We start from the raw sequence: 24,494 nt of genomic DNA, 5'->3' as shown, positions 1-24,494 counted from the left end.
AGGTCGAAACTGGGAGAGCAATCTGGGAGGTAATGCTGGAAAGAACTGCATTCTGCGAAGTACGATCTGGCACTGAGGTGAGAGTGAAGGGGGCCTATACTAGTGGAGCTGATGGGTGTAACAGAGTGTGAGAGAAACAGGGTGTGACTACCAGGTGACTAAGGTGGCTGAGAAATGCTAATGCAGAAAATAGGTGAGTGAGGGAGCAGACTGTGACATTTATCATTGCTTTGAGAAAAGAGATTATTAATGTATCCCTTTTAGAAATGAAGATATAGTCATTTGTTCTGGGAATGTCATTTTCCAGCCTGAGACCTGAAAAACAGGGTTAGGGTTAAAAGCTGTTAAGCCCCAAGCCTGTTTTTCAGGTCTCAGGCTGCAATGAGGGTATACAACTCACTCAGATTCACTCTCCAGAACATCCTGACATAGACTTAAAGGTAAGATCTTAACATGATATCTAATGCAATATGCAGCACATTTGTATTTTACAGAATAGTATGCAAGTTAATAGCAGCACAATATAATTAGATTTTGTGCATGTGAACGACCATTTTCTGTCATCTCTTTTTATTTCTATCTGATGGAATGTGTGCTTCTCCTGCTGATGGTGACAGCATGTGCTGCAATAACTCAAGGTAAAATAAAAGATATATTCTTTATTTAACAGAGGAATTAAATAAGGGAATTTCAAAGAGAAGCACGTACTGTACACAGTATATTTTAAAGTAGTAGTCTGAAACAATCATATTTTTGCAAAACGGGAGGAAGCGGGAAATGAATGTTTAAGTGTTTGAACCTTATTGGAGGATTTTGTTCAACTCATCAAAACGTTTTTGGAAAGACGCAATCAAGGAGTGTAGTTTGTATGTGTGTGTGTGTGTGTGTGTGTGTGTGTGTGTGTGTGTGTGTGTGTGTGTGTGTGTGTGTGCATGTGCGTGCGAGCGTGTGTAAGCATACTGTAAATTACATTAAAGAGCTTACGAAATGCTATTAGCACCTGTTAGTGGGCTTGGTATATGATAGAGGTTACATTTGTATTGTGAAATGTGCCATATGATTTTTTCATTATTGATGTATTTTTTAATAAATCACGATTATAACAGCATACAAATGTTGTCAGTTAGTAACAATCGTTCGTCGCTCTGGAAACAACAACTTCGGTCATTTCCGGCGGTGACGTCATGAGTAGAACACAGCTGAGCAGAACACAGCTGAGTCACCATTGTTTAAATGCCAAATCTGGCTATGGGATGTTTTTGTGGCCAAAAAATTGTCAAATGTCGCGTATATGGACCAAACAAGTGCGTCGTACGAGGGCGGGCTTTGCTGGACTTGATTGATTGAAAAGTGTATTAACAGCTTGTATATTGGGTACAGTACAGTACAGCTCAAAACATACAATTGTTAAGGGGATGCAGACCAGAGAAAGACTTTCGTCTTGTTTACATCAGGGTCCAACCATTTCCAATTCATCATATAACCAGGTAACCCGGGGTCGATGAAACCTACAATTTGTGGGCAGCACTTTGAAAGATCGTGTTTCGACCAGTCCACAATGCTCGCTAAGGAAATTGGATTAAAAAATAATTTCAAACTGAACAAAGATGCTGTTCCAACAATACTGCCAAGACCCCAAATGCCAGCACAAGCCACCACGCCGATTCCTACATGTCCCCCGATGCAGAGTCCTCCACTAAAGAGACGGCGAAATGCATTCTCCAAAAGGGAGAGAGCGAAGGTAAGCCGCGCTACTTGTTGTTCAATGTTTACAAGCATAAAGCCTGACTCAAAATGACATGTAAAAAAAAAGTTTCTGACTTGGTTTGTTGTCAGCCGGTGACCAGCTGCCCAGACATTTCACGGGGGAAAAGGATGAAAACGGGGCTTCGGGTGCCGTGGGAAGAACCTCCGTGTATTCACGTTCTTCACAGTAAGCAGTTACATTGACACTGTATTGCATAGGCCTACAGACCAGCGCCATATAGATAGAATACAGACTACGGAGCTATTGATTGGTTGTCAATCTTATGTTTTTGAAAGTAGGCTAATACATTAACTGAAGGGGCTGGGCCGGGAGAGAGCGAGGCCCGCGTCAGAGGTCCACCCAAAACCGTCATGAAAAAGTTTAGCATTCTAATGCATCTAACTTTATGCACAATATAATAGTCTGGCCAGCCCTGCAGCCCGTTCTAGGTTCTGATTGGCTCTCTAGGTTGGCATTCTAGCTTCTGACTGGCTGTCCAGGTTGTCAATCACAGCCGTGGGCATATTATATTTACGACTAGTAATTCTCTATGAATTAAAGTCAAATGTATATAGCCTACCAGTCTGTGTTTTGTTGCCGCACCGGATCTCCGCCAAATCCAGGATCATCGTCCCCATTTTCGCTCCCGTCTGTATCTCTACCGCTACTTGAATACTGTGGCTCAAACTGGTATGGTTCCACCACGTTAGACTCCACACCAGCATCCTCTTCAATAAAATCCTCCTCTTCTTGAAAGTGCACCGAGTCTATTGACGACTCACTGTCACTCGATTCTGTCGAAATATCCGAGCCAGAGTCCGACATCAGCCATATAGTAAGTGTATTATTCAAAAAGGGTTCTACTCGTGACGTGCGTGACGTAACTAACCGGCGAAAGCCGTTTGGTCCGGAGCAGTCGTGTAACATCGGAAGCGAGCATGGAAAGTTGTAATAAATCACGATTTATAAATACAGCGGGCATATTGTCATCAATGACAAATGATTTCCCATTAATAACAGTATTTATTATCCTAATAAGAATAGTGTTGTCCTTCATTTCGTAAGCTCTTTAACCTTAAAAACCTATTATAATATTTCAACTGGACATTGGGGTTGTTACCACACAAAACCTTTTTTTCAAACAGGCCATTTATTAGGTCACTACAGTATGTGCGCAATAATGTATGTCTGTATTGTAAAACTTTCACAAACATTTAACCTTTATTTTTATTTTTTTGTAGATCTCTCCTGTAAAATGTTTACCTTCCCTCAGGAAACCAACACAGCTTATGTGAAACTGACACCAAACACACTGGATTTCAGAGCTATAACTGTCTGTCTCAGGTAGTAGTGTGCAAAGTGCAAAGCCAATGAACATATCCCACGGCAAACCCGGACTTGCTTCACGGCACACTAGTGTGCCGCGGCACACCGTTTGGGAACCACTGATCTAGTCCAACACACACACACACACACACACACACACACACACACACACACACACACACTCACAGCAGGAAATGAAATCAAGATTAAGATCAAAAGCAGTTCTTTGGTAATAGGAGGATAATACAAAGCGAGAGTGTGTAAACATTTTTAATCAATGATTTTATCACCGAGCACAATCTTGATTTTATGTTTTTAACGGAAACTTGGATTGAACAAAATAACAGTGCAGCTGTTCTTATCGAATCAACCCCTCCCAACTTTAGTTTTATGAGTCAGGAAAGAATGCATAAGAAAGGGGGTGGAGTTGCTATTCTGTTCAATGATTCCCTTCAATGCAGGAAGACATCGTATGGAAACTTTGATTCTTTTGAATATGTGGCCCTTCAGCTGAAATGCTCCTCTCGAGCTCTGTTCCTAAATATCTATAGACCACCCAAATACTGTGCAAGCTTTTTTGATGACTTTACTGAACTGCTGTCTATAGTGTGTATTGACTTTGACCGTCTAGTCATTGTTGGTGATTTTAACATCCATGTTGACAACCCCCAGGACAGAGGGGCTAAATAACTGTTCTGTGTTCTTGATAGCTATGGACTGACTCAGCATGTGACGGAGCCCACGCACAATAAGGGGCACACTCTGGACTTAATTATCTCAAAGGGTCTGAATATCTCTAAGGTTGTGGTGACTGATGTTACACTCTCTGATCATTCCTGTGTGTTCTTTGAGAGCTCTATTTCTGTTCACAAAAATGTTCAAAAAGAGGTAACCACAAAGCGATATTTAACTGAAAATACTAGGGAAATGTTTACTCAGAATTTTTGACTGGGAAGAAAATATCTCCATGGAGAAAGGCCATGACCGTGAGAGCAGAAAAAAGAGAGTGTCGAAAAGCTGAACGCTCGCGAGTGTGTGTGTGTATACCAGTGGCGTAGCCACCATAGGGCCAGGGTGGGCCAGGGTGGGCCCAGGCCCACCCAGTTTACTCATTGGCCCGCCCTGAGAAAGCTTCGGTGTCATTTAAAAAAAAAAAGTTTTTTATTTTTTTGTATTATTGTATTATTATTATTATAAAAAAAATTATTCACCCATTGACAATATCCAAGAATTCAAAGTGAAATTCAAGTGAACAAATATCGAATTTAATTAATGTTGTATGTGTTTTATCCTCTGAACCGAACTCATTTACAGTAAAAACTGATTGTTGGTTCCGGCGCGCGCCATAATAACGTGAGAGAGGCAGAGAGCTGCCTGAAAAATAAATGATGGCTCAAAGTTCACTAATGAACTTTGTTTTTTTTTAAAAAGCGATCTATACGATCATTTTCTGATAACGATGAAATAGCCCCGCCTCCCTCTCCCCACGTCTCCCTCTCCCCACCTCTCCTGCTGCTGGGCTGTCAGAAGAAAAACAATGTTATCGGAAACTCTGCCGCACTGTTCCCTCGTCCCTTGGAAAAGGCGGAGAGGTGGGTGTTTTTCATTTGCTGGTGGACAGTCCGGAGAGATATACACAGGGTTGGGTTGTAACGGAATACATGTAACGGCGTTACGTAATCAGAATACAAAAATGAAGTGTATTCAGCTGGCGTTACATTTTAAAAACGAGTAATCTGATTACACTTTCGTAAAACTGAAGTGAATACATTTTGGAATACTTATTGGAATTATTGGTGGAAAAGTTTCCTCAGAAAATGTAATATGCATTGCCGGCAGAACCAGGCCCGGCTCCAGGACGAAATGACTGAGGGGGCTGATAAAAAATACGAGGGGGCGATTTTTTTTTTCACAACAACGAAAAATCCTGGCAATGTAATGAATTGACACACCAAGCGTTTTTCCTTCTCACTGCTATTCTGGATTGACCCCTCTCATTCTGTTATTTTCCTCTGATCTTTAACGATAGATAGTATATTATCAGATGGCTGCACTTTGGTTAACAGACTAACATTGATCTCCTCAATGTATAAATTGACAGGCTCAGTAATTATACCATAACCGTTTCTCCTCTATCCCTTAACTCGTCTTCCTATCAGATTTACTATCTACTCTATATCAGGATTAAAAAACAAATAATCTGGGGATTTTTTATTTCCAGGATTGAATGTTCAAATCAAGGCCTAAAACCTGGCATTTCATAACAAAGTGACTAATATATAAACCAAATGTAATATTAGATCAAATACTACACCAAATGGACAGTCCCCTGGTTTGTCTCTAACTGCCATGAGAAAAATCAGATCAATGTTCCAAAATCCGTCACTAGATGTCGCTCATTGTCCCGATACGGTCAGAGCCGGCCCGACCCATTAAGCGATATAAGCGGCCACTTAGGGCCCCGCCGCCAATAAGGCCCCCCTAGCAAAAAAATGAAAAAATAATAATAATCTCAGTACACCGTCGCCGTGATAAGTGTGTTTAATTAATTGTGTTAATATGTCTAGATTGCCTACTCTCAAAGTCATGTATTATATTATTGAGTGAATCATATATAATACATTAACCGTGCTTTACCTGCACCTCATCATGACACTAGAGAGGACGGCAGGACTGACGGCAGGATTGTAATTTCCCGTGTTCAGTGAATTCAAAGGCAAGACACCACCAGACCAACCAGAGAGTTGAATGGAAATGTAATTGCTATAGCAACTCCAACAATTGGCCTAGCAACGGCTTAGCAACCCCATTGTTTTGTTATGAAAATGCATCTATATATATTTATACACATTCTCGCGAGATCTATCAGGGGTCGTCGTAAGTTAAAGCGTGAACTGTTGGCTAATGTTGTTATAATTCTCAGTATGTGAACACAGATCGAAAATGGAAAGATTTCTCACAAGTCAGGCGTAAACGACCGCGATCTCCAACGGAGCCGGACATCCGTGTGTGGGTGTGTCTGTCTGTTTGCGGTGTGGTTAAATGCCACAGCATGCCAGTTGAAACAGTGAACGATCGTTATTGTGTACTTGTATGCTTAGGGTGTAATGGTATTACATTACATGTCACTTGTTAAACACTTTTATCCAAAGCGACTTACATACTCAATACTGTGGGAAATCCCCACAGGAGCAATTTGGGGTGAAGTGTTTTGCCGAGGGACACGACGACATGCTGACTGCAGTGGGGTTTGAACCTGTGACCCCTTGATCCGAACACCAACAGTCAACCCACTGCACCACACGCCTATTATACAAAAATATTGTAGGAGCACAGAAACAGTGTTCAAATGTTGCTTTTACCAACTTATGTTGGTCGTGCTTACCTTGCAAAGTAATGTTATAAGTGTCAAAGGAATGTTTTAATGTAAATATTAATCATATTATTGTAGCGTGTCCAAGTTAATAGTTATGTCAGTTATCAGATGTGCACAGTTTAGTACATTTGTAAAGTTATTTAGGCAATGTTGTTTGTGGGAGTTAGTGAAAGACCGCCCCTTCCAGGTGTGTGTGTGTGCGTTTTCCGGTGTGTGTGGAGGGAGTACGAGACGGTAGGAGTTGTGTTCGAGTTTGGGAAAAAGTCATAATGAGTGTTATTGATTGGTTCTGTAAGGTGTGGCTGTGGCCGTCAATATGCCTACCAGAAAATAAAGAGAACATTTTCGACATTGAAGGCTCGTGATCTGTGATTTTGAATAGCTACAATATGAACAGGCTCGTGCTTGGCCCACTGGTATTATTTGTTTATTTATTTTGAAAATTAACTAGCAACGCCGTGCTGTCATATAGCAACTGCTAAGCTACTGCAGCAAACAAATCCTGGCGCCGCCCATGCTGCCTGCCCACATATCTGATCTAAACATAGTAACGTGTGTTGGGGGAAATAATTATTTAAAGTTATTTAATAATTGTGACATTTTTTTTACTTTTCGATGGGTGAATGATGCTCAAAGTGAGGGGGCAAAGAATACAACTGAGGGGGCAATGCCCCCTTTTGCCCCCTTGTGGCGCCGGGCCCGGGCAGAACTGTGTGCACACTGCACAGCGCTGCAGCGTGTCTGTGAGGCCCCGCCCCCGCACGCAGATGAGAAAGAGAGATCTCTTTTAAAATATAATGAAAGTTAGAAACGGAGATGGTTAGATAAAAATGTGCAAGATAACGTTTATGTAGCATTTCTTTATTGTCGAAATGATGACATTTATAACGGGATCAAATCAAAGTGAATGGCCTGCTGCTGCTGAATGCATGGGGCAAGTGACTGGAAACAGTTTTAAAAGTTATTACATCGTTTCAGATAATAATAATAATAATAATAATAATAATAATGATAATTCATTCTATTTAGGGGCGCCTTTCAAAGCACCCAAGGACACCTTACAATTCATAACATATTCTGAGGAAAGGTTTTAAGACAGAATGCAGTCCGGGTGATGTATTGTATGTGGGGTGCAGAGAGAGAGCTGTCCAGAATGACACCAAGATGTTGTGTTTGAGTTCTTGATAAGCCATTAAAACAGTAAAATAAGTGTCTCCTGTTCACCGAAACATACCCATCTGTTATGGAAAAAGAAAGTATTCTAAAAGTAATCTGCCACCGGTACCGGCGGGGATTGTTGTTAGCTTCTGATGCGCAGAAGAAAAATCTGGCCAACCCTATTTTTTACAGGCTCACCCTAAAGTACATTCCTGCCTACGCTACTGGTGTATACGTGTGTGTGTGCGTTTGTGTGTATTGTGTTTGTTTCCCGGGGAAAACCCTCACGAGAAACACCGGCTGTTGTTATGCCTGCTGTGACGTTAAGTTACTCCGCTCTCCGCTTGTAATTATGCCGAAGCTTCAAAGTTGTATTTATCATCTGAATTTGCCGAAACAAGTTTAATATTCTGAAAGCCAAGACTTTGTTTAATTAAAATCAGATGAAAACAAACTGTAACGGACCCTGCCGTGTTATCTATGATTACTATACTCTTACATTCATAATTTCAGCCGGAGGGAGGGGGGGGCGGCGCTGCGGAAGAGCAGATTACAAGCTTCAAAAATGTATTTATCGTGTGATTTTGGAAATAAAAGTTTCATATTCTGAAAGCCAAGACTTTGTTTGTTTAAAATCAAACAAAACACCCGAAATGAGCCGTTGCGACTTCCGACTGATTTCGATAGAGCGGGTCACATATATCGATAAATGTTGTTTTGTCTGCGAAACAATACATTTAGACTGCATTCATTGTTTTGGATAGTGCAAACAGGTCACGCACCTTACCTTACTGATTTGCAAAACCCATCAGACGGTGGGCGGGGAAAAAAACGTGTTTGTCAGAATCGTCACTTCCTATACTGACAGTGGAGGTCATAGATATATATAAACACTAGATGGCTCATGGGAGATTTTCCAGCGTAGCTGACCGGCTGCCATCTTGCTACAGTCAACAGTTACTCTGGTACGCGTTATGGTAGCTGTTGTGAGGTGAGTGATCTGCACAAAAATACTCTTAACTCGCTGAAATCTTGACTGATTTACAAACGGTTTGGTTTATTATAAACATTATTAGCATGGCTATGATACAAGTTTCGAACGCAATTAGACACCGAGAAGGAATGAGGAAGCAGCGGGGGTTTAAAACTCTCTCCTATTCACTGTTGTGCAAATCATCATGACACAGACATATTGAAAAGTTAAGATCACAACATGATATCCAATGCAAATATAGAGCAAATGATGCTGCTTTGTGTCACTGCATTGCATGCTGTTAAAGTGTCATTACCATTTTATTGTAAACTAGGGGTTCCCTGTAAAATCTTAGGCCCTTTATAGCAGCTCAACAAGCCTTGCCGTTTTTTCTTTTAATCTTAAGCATGTTTCCGAGGCCCAATCCAGCTCTCATTCCCTGAGGTGGCACAAAGGCTAGATTTCATACATTTCATCTGTCTTCTTCAGTCTAAAGTCACTTCATGTACATTATAAGCCTATGAAAACGCTGGTACTATTTGGATTGCTGCATCAGTGTCAGCAAGGTCATGACTTTCACCGGGTATAGAAGCAACGGTGTCTTCCTCCCTTTTCAAAGTCATATTTATGCCTGCCTCACTTTTGTTCTTTCAAGGGGATTTTCCTAAATGTGTTCTTGAATTTTTTCATAAAGGTCACCTATTATGCAAAATCCACTTTTGCATGTCTTTTATAGATACACATGTGTCCCCTCTGTGGAAAGAGATTCTGAAAGTTTCAGGAAGAAAGATTTGCTCACTTTTTGTCCTGATCCATTGCTATCAAAACCTGTCTGAAAATGAGCTGATCAGATTTTGGCCACTTTGTGATGTCATAACGATTTTGTGGCTTGTGTAACCATTAGCCAATCACCAACCAAGGTAACCCCCCCCCCCACCCACCTTATCCCCTGAATCTCCTCCTAGAGCACCATTGTGTTCTTTTTAACCAAATATCTCTCAGAGGGGCGTGGGAGGGGCTCCTTATCTTCATCTGAAGTACCAGAATCAGCACTTTTGAAACAGGGCTGAAACAGAGAGGATTATGGGATACTACAATGCAGGATCTGTTTGGTATTTGGAGCCAAACACTTCAGATACATGTTTGTATATATCCGAGACCTATCATATATTGATGAAAAACAGTATAATAGGGGACCTTTAATTTGTTTGTCCCATTTTTTGTAATTCATTGTACAGTACATATTTTAGTTATTGGTTGTATCAGAAGCAATGTGATTGAGGAAGTTCAATGGCTAAATATTAAGAGTAGTGGCTTTTGGATACTATATATATTCCTAATGTAGGAACAAGACTTTTGTAATATAAACGTATGTACTGTGTCTTGATTTGTTGTCCTTTTATTTGCATTTTTCTAACCAAAATATAAACATATCTTATTACAACTTTACTGAACATTGACATTTCCATACTCAAGGTATGTTCAGAGCACAATGTGGTTATTGTGGATAGTTACGGGAATAGGTTGGAATCTTGTGTTACAGGTTGTCTCCATGTTGCTACAGGCACACACACGCAAACACACACACACACACACACACACACACACATACACATGTATACATCACTTCAGGGGACATTACATTGACTTACATGCATTTCCTGGAGACTTATCCTAACCTTAACCATAACCAACACATGCCTAACCCTAACCCTTACCCTAACCCTAACCCTAATCCTAATCATAACCCTAACCAAGTCTTCACGCTCAAATTAATGATTCCCCTCATGGGGACCTCCAATTTGTCCCCATAAGGGAAGCCAGTCCCCACACGTGACTATGTAAACATATTTAGGTCCCCAAAAGTATAGTAATGCTAGACCACACACACACACACACACACACACACACACACACACACACACACACGCTCACACAAGTGTATGAAGAGTGTCCAAAAGCGAAAGCATTGGTGAATGGGAACAATTGTTGATTGTTCATTATGTTATTATGAGGGGCGTGTACAAGGAAGCAGCATTTTAAAATGACGAGAGGAATGAGGCTGCAATGAGGGTATAAAACTCACTCAGATTCACTCTCCAGAACATCCTGACATAGACTTAAAGGTAAGATCTTAACATGATATCTAATGCAATATGCAGCACATTTGTATTTTACAGAATAGTATGCAAGTTAATAGCAGTACAATAGAATTAGATTTTGTGCATGTGAACGACCATTTTCTGTTATCTCTTTTTATTTATTTCAGATGGAATTTGTGCTTCTCCTGCTGATGGTGACAGCATGTGCTGCAATAACTCAAGGTAAAATAAAAGATATATTCTTTATTTAACAGAGGAATTAAATAAGGGAATTTCAAAGAGAAGCACGTACTGTACACAGTATATTTTAAAGTAGTAGTCTGAAACAATCATATTTTTGCAAAACGGGAGGAAACGGGAAATGAATGTTTAAGTGTTTGAACCTTATTGGAGGATTTTGTTCAACTCATCAAAACGTTTTTGGAGAGACGCAATCAAGGAGTGTAGTGTGTGTGTGTGTGTGTGTGTGTGTGTGTGTGTGTGTGTGTGTGTGTGTGTGTGTGTGTGTGTGTGTGTGTGTGTGTGTGTGTGTGTGTGTGTGTGTGTGTGTGTGTGTGTGTGTAGAAGCACTACATATTGTGAAATCATTGTAATATTTTACAGTGTGTGTTTACACAAGCACACACACACACACACACACACACAAACACACACACACTGTAAAATATTACCATGATTTCACAATATTTAGTTGTAATATTTTACAATAAATTACTGTTTTACCACTTTACAGTCTTTACCTGTAATGTTCACAATATAATACTGTAATTTTGAATTTCACAGTGAAATCAATACAGGCACAGTTAATTACTGTGAATGTACAGGATCAATGATTACCAGGATTTCACAACATGTTACTGTATTATTTCACAGTAACATACTGTATTCAGACCATCCTCTGTGATAACACAACAAATTAAGTGATTTTCTTGCTTTCATCGCTCTTGCTTGGCTTTAAATACTAATTTCTTTCTTTGGTGCAGGTTTTACTGAAATTGAAAGGGGCACCGCTGCATGTGCCTTCAAATAAACGTTGCAACATATAAATCTATGTAAAATTGAAATGGTTGTCTTGGCTTATAGTTTTCAGGTGCTTCTTGGGCATTAACCCTGAGACGGGCTCGAAAGCCAAAAGAGGCATGGCAATTTAAACCCCCATGTCAGCACATTCTTTAGAACAATTGTTGACTTCGAGTGGATGTCTAGACATGGGTTACGTGCTCCCCTCCTTGTTTTCTTCTGTCTCCCTGCTGCAGGTGCACCTGGTCTGCCCCTGGCTCCGCCTCTGCCCAGGTGCACCTGGTCTGCCCCTGGCTCCGCCTCTGCCCAGGTGTTCCAAATTCCACTCAGCCGTGTATATATAAAGAGAAGCTGGAGGAGAAGGATTGTCTCGCCTGTCCTAACGCCGGGAGACACTCTCCTTAGAATACCTCTTTGCCATTTTGAGCTGTAGGCCATATTTTTGCAGGTGTCTTTATGTTTAGCCTGGAGGACCTGGTAATCTAGTTTTCGTGGCTTTATTTTGTTTCCCATCAGGTTTATAATTGATTTTTGGTTAGGGGGGGGAAGTTCTAGGTCCTACGGCCCGTGGTGTGGCTGGCTCGGGTTCCCTCCTTCTGTTTGTTCCTTTTGGCCACTCCTCCAGACCTCTTTTTGTTTCCCGTTTCGCTTGTGTGAGCAAACGGCTGATTATCAATAAATGCTTGTTACCAAGTACCGGTTATTGCGTGTATTCTATCATGTTGCGGGTCTCAGCACCAGCCACTACGCGGAGTAGAGGTTGGGGCCGTAACAACATGTCCAAGACACTATGAAATGTACTTTGCACTTCAATGGAGTAATAAAAAGGGCATTTTCTTTGTTGATTGAGCTGATTGAATTGTGTAGTTATGGTAAAATCCCAGTGAACTAGTCAGATTTACAATATATTATCGTATTATTTACATTTTTATATTTACAGTAAATTACTAGCTACTGTGTTGCATTACTTCTACAGTAATAGTGTGAAAATAGAGGTAATTACTGTAATTCATGTACAGCAAGGTACCATAATATCACAGCTCTGTACTGCTATATCACAGTAATTCCATGGGCATGGCAACTGAAATTCACAGTATTTAGTTGTATTTTTATTCTAATTTACTGTAAAATATCTACAGTAATGTACTGTGAAATATTTACAGTCAATTACTGTGAAATATTCACAGTCAATTACCGTGAAATCCATGCAACTAGTAGCCAGTAATTTTACAGTCAAACATTTTACAGTGCACTGTAAGTTACATTAACCTTAAAAACCTTTCATAATATTCCAACTGCACATCGGGGTTGTTACCACACAAAATAATGTATTTCTGTATTGTAAAACTTTCACAAACATTTCACCTTTATTTTTATTTTTTTGTAGATCTCTCCGGTAAAATGTTTACCTTCCCTCAGGAAACCAACACAGCTTATGTGAAACTGACACCAAAAATAGTGGATTTCGGAGCTATAACTGTCTGTCTCAGGTAGTGTGCAAAGTGCAAAGCCAATGAACATATGTTTATAGAGTATAACTGAAAATGAACATATTCCATTTTTCTTTTTTTATTCCTGCAGGACCATTACAGACCTCAACAGGAACTACGCCCTTTTCTCTCTGTCTGCAACATCCTCTCATAATGCTTTTCTCATATTCAAGCCTACTACTGATGGGATTGAAATCTATGTCCATGATCAAGCTGAAACATTTGGGGGAGAGGACTACAAAGTGAACACGTGGCACTCAATATGTTCTACATGGGACTCTGTGACCGGTGTGGCACAGCTGTGGCTAGACAACAAGCCCTTCATTAGGAAATATGTTGGTGGAGCAAGAATCAAAATGCCTTCTATTATCATTGGACAGGTAAGTTTAATTTATAAGTAAAATAGTTGATAGAATTCCAGAAATGTCTCTTGATTGGTTCAATTCTGATTCATTTATTCTGTGAAGTACTGATTGTAAAACAAAACATTTACTGCATGGAAATGTTTTGTTCACAGCTCACTACAGAAGCACTTTCTATCAAAGCTGTTATCTTATCAGTCTGATCATTTTACAGGAGCAGGATTCCCATGGTGGAGGATTTGACAAAACACAGTCTTTCGTTGGCATGATGTCTGATGTCCACATGTGGGACTACACCCTCTCCACCTGTGAGATCCAGAAGTACATGCTTGACAGAAACCTAACTCCGGGTAATGTGCTCAATTGGAAGGCGCTGGACTACAAAACCTACGGAAGAGTGCTGACAGAACAAAAAAACCACTTGCTCATGTACAGAATAAATACAAACAAATATATAAATGTCATACTCCTTACAAGGCTTTTTCTTTGAGTATGAAATTCAAACACCCTGTAAACCCGAACAGTGGCATTAATCAGCTTGATCAACACAATTACCTGATTTCTGACCACCATCTTAAATGTGTGTGTTTAATTTTCTTATTAAATCTGCAAATTGTTATTTGTAATTAGATGACATTTGTGATATATCCTTTTGTCTGGCATGTTTGCTGAAACATGTATGACGCTCTTCCTGACAGTTCATTAAAAATGGCACATTCTACAGTCCTGTCTCCTGGCCGTCATTCTGACTTAAATCATTTAACAATCTTCATTTCTTTGCATTTATTCAATAGTTTTGACATTTTATTATTATATCATGGTCTTACCAGAATCAATGTTAATACAAAAGTTCAAGAACTAGACCAATAGAGAATGGCTTGTGACTACAACTATTACGTCTATATATTGATCCTTATTTTGTGGGTTTTTCACCCAACATTTTATAACTCCATTGCATTTTTTGTTCACAAGCCTTTTTCAAAAAAACATTTGTAGATGGATTTAGGAACTCCCCCTCGGTTCTATTGGCTCTAACGGTTCAAAAGTGGTGTCAATCATCAAAATCGACCGATGGGTTCCAGAGATATGGCAAATCCACCCAAATAGACCTCTCTGAAAAAGTCATAATTCACTTGTTTTGCATCAATCTTGATACAGGGTACTTATTATATGTTATAGTTTGGATTATTAAAGCTTTTAGTCTACTATCCCATAATTCAAGGGTGGTTTTCACTATAAGTAATGTTTTTTTTGGGACGTAAACTATAATTTAAAAAAAAATGTCTATGTTCAATCTGAATTTACTTTAAAATAAAAACATCTATAAACATTCTGACTCTTCTACATCCAACTCACAGGTTTATTGTCACGAACGAGCTGAGAACCCAAATGCAACACACGGGACACCAGGGAAAGTCGGTAACCAGCTTTATTATAAATTGTTCCCAATGGAAAGTCCTGGTGCATGCGCGTCCGCCGAAAGACTTCCTATTTTTAAATCCCGACTAAAAATTATTATGCCTGTTTTTAAATGCCTTTTTAATAATGTATTTATTTTGTATTTGTTCTTAAATGTCTTTTGCTTTTAATCTGTAAAGCACTTTGAATCGCCACGTGCTGAAAAGTGCTATATAAATAAAATTGCCGTGCCTTGCCTTGCCTTGGTGTAAGACAAACCGGCAGACAGTAGGCAAAGGGCTAGTCGGGGACAGGCGAGGGTTCCAGGAGTAGGCAAGACGGGAGACGCAGGTACCGGCAGGGTCAAGGAGCAGGCGAGGCAGAATCGTCCGGGTACAGGCAGGGTCAGGAAACAGGTGAAGCAGGCTGGTCAGGGACAGGCAAGGTCGAAACTGGGAGAGCAATCTGGGAGGTAATGCTGGAAAGAACTGCATTCTGCGAAGTACGATCTGGCACTGAGGTGAGAGTGAAGGGGGCCTATACTAGTGGAGCTGATGGGTGTAACAGAGTGTGAGAGAAACAGGGTGTGACTACCAGGTGACTAAGGTGGCTGAGAAATGCTAATGCAGAAAATAGGTGAGTGAGGGAGCAGACTGTGACATTTATCATTGCTTTGAGAAAAGAGATTATTAATGTATCCCTTTTAGAAATGAAGATATAGTCATTTGTTCTGGGAATGTCATTTTCCAGCCTGAGACCTGAAAAACAGGGTTAGGGTTAAAAGCTGTTAAGCCCCAAGCCTGTTTTTCAGGTCTCAGGCTGCAATGAGGGTATACAACTCACTCAGATTCACTCTCCAGAACATCCTGACATAGACTTAAAGGTAAGATCTTAACATGATATCTAATGCAATATGCAGCACATTTGTATTTTACAGAATAGTATGCAAGTTAATAGCAGCACAATATAATTAGATTTTGTGCATGTGAACGACCATTTTCTGTCATCTCTTTTTATTTCTATCTGATGGAATGTGTGCTTCTCCTGCTGATGGTGACAGCATGTGCTGCAATAACTCAAGGTAAAATAAAAGATATATTCTTTATTTAACAGAGGAATTAAATAAGGGAATTTCAAAGAGAAGCACGTACTGTACACAGTATATTTTAAAGTAGTAGTCTGAAACAATCATATTTTTGCAAAACGGGAGGAAGCGGGAAATGAATGTTTAAGTGTTTGAACCTTATTGGAGGATTTTGTTCAACTCATCAAAACGTTTTTGGAAAGACGCAATCAAGGAGTGTAGTGTGTGTGTGTGTGTGTGTGTGTGTGTGTGTGTGTGTGTGTGTGTGTGTGTTGTGTGTGTGTGTGTGTGTGTGTGTGTGTGTGTGTGTATGTGCGTGCGAGCGTGTGTAAGCATACTGTAAATTACATTAAAGAGCTTACGAAATGCTATTAGCACCTGTTAGTGGGCTTGGTATATGATAGAGGTTACATTTGTATTGTGAAATGTGCCATATGATTTTTTCATTATTGATGTATTTTTTAATAAATCACGATTATAACAGCATACAAATGTTGTCAGTTAGTAACAATCGTTCGTCGCTCTGGAAACAACAACTTCGGTCATTTCCGGCGGTGACGTCATGAGTAGAACACAGCTGAGCAGAACACAGCTGAGTCACCATTGTTTAAATGCCAAATCTGGCTATGGGATGTTTTTGTGGCCAAAAAATTGTCAAATGTCGCGTATATGGACCAAACAAGTGCGTCGTACGAGGGCGGGCTTTGCTGGACTTGATTGATTGAAAAGTGTATTAACAGCTTGTATATTGGGTACAGTACAGTACAGCTCAAAACATACAATTGTTAAGGGGATGCAGACCAGAGAAAGACTTTCGTCTTGTTTACATCAGGGTCCAACCATTTCCAATTCATCATATAACCAGGTAACCCGGGGTCGATGAAACCTACAATTTGTGGGCAGCACTTTGAAAGATCGTGTTTCGACCAGTCCACAATGCTCGCTAAGGAAATTGGATTAAAAAATAATTTCAAACTGAACAAAGATGCTGTTCCAACAATACTGCCAAGACCCCCAAATGCCAGCACAAGCCACCACGCCGATTCCTACATGTCCCCCGATGCAGAGTCCTCCACTAAAGAGACGGCGAAATGCATTCTCCAAAAGGGAGAGAGCGAAGGTAAGCCGCGCTACTTGTTGTTCAATGTTTACAAGCATAAAGCCTGACTCAAAATGACATGTAAAAAAAAGTTTCTGACTTGGTTTGTTGTCAGCCGGTGACCAGCTGCCCAGACATTTCACGGGGGAAAAGGATGAAAACGGGGCTTCGGGTGCCGTGGGAAGAACCTCCGTGTATTCACGTTCTTCACAGTAAGCAGTTACATTGACACTGTATTGCATAGGCCTACAGACCAGCGCCATATAGATAGAATACAGACTACGGAGCTATTGATTGGTTGTCAATCTTATGTTTTTGAAAGTAGGCTAATACATTAACTGAAGGGGCTGGGCCGGGAGAGAGCGAGGCCCGCGTCAGAGGTCCACCCAAAACCGTCATGAAAAAGTTTAGCATTCTAATGCATCTAACTTTATGCACAATATAATAGTCTGGCCAGCCCTGCAGCCCGTTCTAGGTTCTGATTGGCTCTCTAGGTTGGCATTCTAGCTTCTGACTGGCTGTCCAGGTTGTCAATCACAGCCGTGGGCATATTATATTTACGACTAGTAATTCTCTATGAATTAAAGTCAAATGTATATAGCCTACCAGTCTGTGTTTTGTTGCCGCACCGGATCTCCGCCAAATCCAGGATCATCGTCCCCATTTTCGCTCCCGTCTGTATCTCTACCGCTACTTGAATACTGTGGCTCAAACTGGTATGGTTCCACCACGTTAGACTCCACACCAGCATCCTCTTCAATAAAATCCTCCTCTTCTTGAAAGTGCACCGAGTCTATTGACGACTCACTGTCACTCGATTCTGTCGAAATATCCGAGCCAGAGTCCGACATCAGCCATATAGTAAGTGTATTATTCAAAAAGGGTTCTACTCGTGACGTGCGTGACGTAACTAACCGGCGAAAGCCGTTTGGTCCGGAGCAGTCGTGTAACATCGGAAGCGAGCATGGAAAGTTGTAATAAATCACGATTTATAAATACAGCGGGCATATTGTCATCAATGACAAATGATTTCCCATTAATAACAGTATTTATTATCCTAATAAGAATAGTGTTGTCCTTCATTTCGTAAGCTCTTTAACCTTAAAAACCTATTATAATATTTAAACTGGACATTGGGGTTGTTACCACACAAAACCTTTTTTTCAAACAGGCCATTTATTAGGTCACTACAGTATGTGCGCAATAATGTATGTCTGTATTGTAAAACTTTCACAAACATTTAACCTTTATTTTTATTTTTTTGTAGATCTCTCCTGTAAAATGTTTACCTTCCCTCAGGAAACCAACACAGCTTATGTGAAACTGACACCAAACACACTGGATTTCAGAGCTATAACTGTCTGTCTCAGGTAGTAGTGTGCAAAGTGCAAAGCCAATGAACATATCCCACGGCAAACCCGGACTTGCTTCACGGCACACTAGTGTGCCGCGGCACACCGTTTGGGAACCACTGATCTAGTCCAACACACACACACACACACACACACACACACACACACACACACACACACACTCACAGCAGGAAATGAAATCAAGATTAAGATCAAAAGCAGTTCTTTGGTAATAGGAGGATAATACAAAGCGAGAGTGTGTAAACATTTTTAATCAATGATTTTATCACCGAGCACAATCTTGATTTTATGTTTTTAACGGAAACTTGGATTGAACAAAATAACAGTGCAGCTGTTCTTATCGAATCAACCCCTCCCAACTTTAGTTTTATGAGTCAGGAAAGAATGCATAAGAAAGGGGGTGGAGTTGCTATTCTGTTCAATGATTCCCTTCAATGCAGGAAGACATCGTATGGAAACTTTGATTCTTTTGAATATGTGGCCCTTCAGCTGAAATGCTCCTCTCGAGCTCTGTTCCTAAATATCTATAGACCACCCAAATACTGTGCAAGCTTTTTTGATGACTTTACTGAACTGCTGTCTATAGTGTGTATTGACTTTGACCGTCTAGTCATTGTTGGTGATTTTAACATCCATGTTGACAACCCCCAGGACAGAGGGGCTAAATAACTGTTCTGTGTTCTTGATAGCTATGGACTGACTCAGCATGTGACGGAGCCCACGCACAATAAGGGGCACACTCTGGACTTAATTATCTCAAAGGGTCTGAATATCTCTAAGGTTGTGGTGACTGATGTTACACTCTCTGATCATTCCTGTGTGTTCTTTGAGAGCTCTATTTCTGTTCACAAAAATGTTCAAAAAGAGGTAACCACAAAGCGATATTTAACTGAAAATACTAGGGAAATGTTTACTCAGAATTTTTGACTGGGAAGAAAATATCTCCATGGAGAAAGGCCATGACCGTGAGAGCAGAAAAAAGAGAGTGTCGAAAAGCTGAACGCTCGCGAGTGTGTGTGTGTATACCAGTGGCGTAGCCACCATAGGGCCAGGGTGGGCCAGGGTGGGCCCAGGCCCACCCAGTTTACTCATTGGCCCGCCCTGAGAAAGCTTCGGTGTCATTTAAAAAAAAAAAGTTTTTTATTTTTTTGTATTATTGTATTATTATTATTATAAAAAAAATTATTCACCCATTGACAATATCCAAGAATTCAAAGTGAAATTCAAGTGAACAAATATCGAATTTAATTAATGTTGTATGTGTTTTATCCTCTGAACCGAACTCATTTACAGTAAAAACTGATTGTTGGTTCCGGCGCGCGCCATAATAACGTGAGAGAGGCAGAGAGCTGCCTGAAAAATAAATGATGGCTCAAAGTTCACTAATGAACTTTGTTTTTTTTTAAAAAGCGATCTATACGATCATTTTCTGATAACGATGAAATAGCCCCGCCTCCCTCTCCCCACGTCTCCCTCTCCCCACCTCTCCTGCTGCTGGGCTGTCAGAAGAAAAACAATGTTATCGGAAACTCTGCCGCACTGTTCCCTCGTCCCTTGGAAAAGGCGGAGAGGTGGGTGTTTTTCATTTGCTGGTGGACAGTCCGGAGAGATATACACAGGGTTGGGTTGTAACGGAATACATGTAACGGCGTTACGTAATCAGAATACAAAAATGAAGTGTATTCAGCTGGCGTTACATTTTAAAAACGAGTAATCTGATTACACTTTCGTAAAACTGAAGTGAATACATTTTGGAATACTTATTGGAATTATTGGTGGAAAAGTTTCCTCAGAAAATGTAATATGCATTGCCGGCAGAACCAGGCCCGGCTCCAGGACGAAATGACTGAGGGGGCTGATAAAAAATACGAGGGGGGCGATTTTTTTTTCACAACAACGAAAAATCCTGGCAATGTAATGAATTGACACACCAAGCGTTTTTCCTTCTCACTGCTATTCTGGATTGACCCCTCTCATTCTGTTATTTTCCTCTGATCTTTAACGATAGATAGTACATTATCAGATGGCTGCACTTTGGTTAACAGACTAACATTGATCTCCTCAATGTATAAATTGACAGGCTCTGTAATTATACCATAACCGTTTCTCCTCTATCCCTTAACTCGTCTTCCTATCAGATTTACTATCTACTCTATATCAGGATTAAAAAACAAATAATCTGGGGATTTTTTATTTCCAGGATTGAATGTTCAAATCAAGGCCTAAAACCTGGCATTTCATAACAAAGTGACTAATATATAAACCAAATGTAATATTAGATCAAATACTACACCAAATGGACAGTCCCCTGGTTTGTCTCTAACTGCCATGAGAAAAATCAGATCAATGTTCCAAAATCCGTCACTAGATGTCGCTCATTGTCCCGATACGGTCAGAGCCGGCCCGACCCATTAAGCGATATAAGCGGCCACTTAGGGCCCCGCCGCCAATAAGGCCCCCCTAGCAAAAAAATGAAAAAATAATAATAATCTCAGTACACCGTCGCCGTGATAAGTGTGTTTAATTAATTGTGTTAATATGTCTAGATTGCCTACTCTCAAAGTCATGTATTATATTATTGAGTGAATCATATATAATACATTAACCGTGCTTTACCTGCACCTCATCATGACACTAGAGAGGACGGCAGGACTGACGGCAGGATTGTAATTTCCCGTGTTCAGTGAATTCAAAGGCAAGACACCTCCAGACCAACCAGAGAGTTGAATGGAAATGTAATTGCTATAGCAACTCCAACAATTGGCCTAGCAACGGCTTAGCAACCCCATTGTTTTGTTATGAAAATGCATCTATATATATTTATACACATTCTCGCGAGATCTATCAGGGGTCGTCGTAAGTTAAAGCGTGAACTGTTGGCTAATGTTGTTATAATTCTCAGTATGTGAACACAGATCGAAAATGGAAAGATTTCTCACAAGTCAGGCGTAAACGACCGCGATCTCCAACGGAGCCGGACATCCGTGTGTGGGTGTGTCTGTCTGTTTGCGGTGTGGTTAAATGCCACAGCATGCCAGTTGAAACAGTGAACGATCGTTATTGTGTACTTGTATGCTTAGGGTGTAATGGTATTACATTACATGTCACTTGTTAAACACTTTTATCCAAAGCGACTTACATACTCAATACTGTGGGAAATCCCCACAGGAGCAATTTGGGGTGAAGTGTTTTGCCGAGGGACACGACGACATGCTGACTGCAGTGGGGGTTTGAACCTGTGACCCCTTGATCCGAACACCAACAGTCAACCCACTGCACCACACGCCTATTATACAAAAATATTGTAGGAGCACAGAAACAGTGTTCAAATGTTGCTTTTACCAACTTATGTTGGTCGTGCTTACCTTGCAAAGTAATGTTATAAGTGTCAAAGGAATGTTTTAATGTAAATATTAATCATATTATTGTAGCGTGTCCAAGTTAATAGTTATGTCAGTTATCAGATGTGCACAGTTTAGTACATTTGTAAAGTTATTTAGGCAATGTTGTTTGTGGGAGTTAGTGAAAGACCGCCCCTTCCAGGTGTGTGTGTGTGCGTTTTCCGGTGTGTGTGGAGGGAGTACGAGACGGTAGGAGTTGTGTTCGAGTTTGGGAAAAAGTCATAATGAGTGTTATTGATTGGTTCTGTAAGGTGTGGCTGTGGCCGTCAATATGCCTACCAGAAAATAAAGAGAACATTTTCGACATTGAAGGCTCGTGATCTGTGATTTTGAATAGCTACAATATGAACAGGCTCGTGCTTGGCCCACTGGTATTATTTGTTTATTTATTTTGAAAATTAACTAGCAACGCCGTGCTGTCATATAGCAACTGCTAAGCTACTGCAGCAAACAAATCCTGGCGCCGCCCATGCTGCCTGCCCACATATCTGATCTAAACATAGTAACGTGTGTTGGGGGAAATAATTATTTAAAGTTATTTAATAATTGTGACATTTTTTTTACTTTTCGATGGGTGAATGATGCTCAAAGTGAGGGGGCAAAGAATACAACTGAGGGGGCAATGCCCCCTTTTGCCCCCTTGTGGCGCCGGGCCCGGGCAGAACTGTGTGCACACTGCACAGCGCTGCAGCGTGTCTGTGAGGCCCCGCCCCCGCACGCAGATGAGAAAGAGAGATCTCTTTTAAAATATAATGAAAGTTAGAAACGGAGATGGTTAGATAAAAATGTGCAAGATAACGTTTATGTAGCATTTCTTTATTGTCGAAATGATGACATTTATAACGGGATCAAATCAAAGTGAATGGCCTGCTGCTGCTGAATGCATGGGGCAAGTGACTGGAAACAGTTTTAAAAGTTATTACATCGTTTCAGATAATAATAATAATAATAATAATAATAATAATGATAATTCATTCTATTTAGGGGCGCCTTTCAAAGCACCCAAGGACACCTTACAATTCATAACATATTCTGAGGAAAGGTTTTAAGACAGAATGCAGTCCGGGTGATGTATTGTATGTGGGGTGCAGAGAGAGAGCTGTCCAGAATGACACCAAGATGTTGTGTTTGAGTTCTTGATAAGCCATTAAAACAGTAAAATAAGTGTCTCCTGTTCACCGAAACATACCCATCTGTTATGGAAAAAGAAAGTATTCTAAAAGTAATCTGCCACCGGTACCGGCGGGGATTGTTGTTAGCTTCTGATGCGCAGAAGAAAAATCTGGCCAACCCTATTTTTTACAGGCTCACCCTAAAGTACATTCCTGCCTACGCTACTGGTGTATACGTGTGTGTGTGCGTTTGTGTGTATTGTGTTTGTTTCCCGGGGAAAACCCTCACGAGAAACACCGGCTGTTGTTATGCCTGCTGTGACGTTAAGTTACTCCGCTCTCCGCTTGTAATTATGCCGAAGCTTCAAAGTTGTATTTATCATCTGAATTTGCCGAAACAAGTTTAATATTCTGAAAGCCAAGACTTTGTTTAATTAAAATCAGATGAAAACAAACTGTAACGGACCCTGCCGTGTTATCTATGATTACTATACTCTTACATTCATAATTTCAGCCGGAGGGAGGGGGGGCGGCGCTGCGGAAGAGCAGATTACAAGCTTCAAAAATGTATTTATCGTGTGATTTTGGAAATAAAAGTTTCATATTCTGAAAGCCAAGACTTTGTTTGTTTAAAATCAAACAAAACACCCGAAATGAGCCGTTGCGACTTCCGACTGATTTCGATAGAGCGGGTCACATATATCGATAAATGTTGTTTTGTCTGCGAAACAATACATTTAGACTGCATTCATTGTTTTGGATAGTGCAAACAGGTCACGCACCTTACCTTACTGATTTGCAAAACCCATCAGACGGTGGGCGGGGAAAAAAACGTGTTTGTCAGAATCGTCACTTCCTATACTGACAGTGGAGGTCATAGATATATATAAACACTAGATGGCTCATGGGAGATTTTCCAGCGTAGCTGACCGGCTGCCATCTTGCTACAGTCAACAGTTACTCTGGTACGCGTTATGGTAGCTGTTGTGAGGTGAGTGATCTGCACAAAAATACTCTTAACTCGCTGAAATCTTGACTGATTTACAAACGGTTTGGTTTATTATAAACATTATTAGCATGGCTATGATACAAGTTTCGAACGCAATTAGACACCGAGAAGGAATGAGGAAGCAGCGGGGGTTTAAAACTCTCTCCTATTCACTGTTGTGCAAATCATCATGACACAGACATATTGAAAAGTTAAGATCACAACATGATATCCAATGCAAATATAGAGCAAATGATGCTGCTTTGTGTCACTGCATTGCATGCTGTTAAAGTGTCATTACCATTTTATTGTAAACTAGGGGTTCCCTGTAAAATCTTAGGCCCTTTATAGCAGCTCAACAAGCCTTGCCGTTTTTCTTTTAATCTTAAGCATGTTTCCGAGGCCCAATCCAGCTCTCATTCCCTGAGGTGGCACAAAGGCTAGATTTCATACATTTCATCTGTCTTCTTCAGTCTAAAGTCACT

At 40.5% G+C, this 24,494-nt stretch overlaps 2 protein-coding genes across 3 annotated transcripts in view; one reads left to right on the top strand and one right to left on the bottom strand.

The window, feature by feature from the left end:
* The window catches only part of LOC117546341 (transient receptor potential cation channel subfamily M member 1-like), a gene marked incomplete at its 5' end in the record, with an annotated part of 74,208 nt that overhangs the window by 29,811 nt on the left and 19,903 nt on the right, over window positions 1–24,494 (bottom strand). The window lies entirely within an intron of this gene.
* Window positions 513–14,277, top strand: LOC117546342 (C-reactive protein-like). Of its 2 annotated transcripts, XM_034216550.1 has the most exons (5): window positions 10,517–10,706; window positions 10,850–10,904; window positions 13,090–13,192; window positions 13,284–13,572; window positions 13,769–14,277. In XM_034216550.1, exons 2-5 carry the CDS (start codon window positions 10,850–10,852, stop codon window positions 14,042–14,044), a joined length of 723 nt encoding a protein of 240 aa, XP_034072441.1. In that variant the 5' UTR covers window positions 10,517–10,706; the 3' UTR covers window positions 14,045–14,277. The 2 variants fall into 2 exon arrangements, with proteins under 2 accessions (XP_034072442.1, XP_034072441.1); XM_034216551.1 differs by lacking the exons at window positions 10,517–10,706; window positions 10,850–10,904 and adding an exon at window positions 513–638.

The sequence above is a fragment of the Gymnodraco acuticeps genome, unplaced genomic scaffold, assembly GCF_902827175.1.
Source record: "Gymnodraco acuticeps unplaced genomic scaffold, fGymAcu1.1, whole genome shotgun sequence".
NCBI classification, from domain to species: Eukaryota; Metazoa; Chordata; class Actinopteri; order Perciformes; family Bathydraconidae; genus Gymnodraco; species Gymnodraco acuticeps.
The sequence above is the reverse complement of the archived record's forward strand: the minus strand, read 5'-3'. Positions and strand labels throughout refer to the sequence as shown.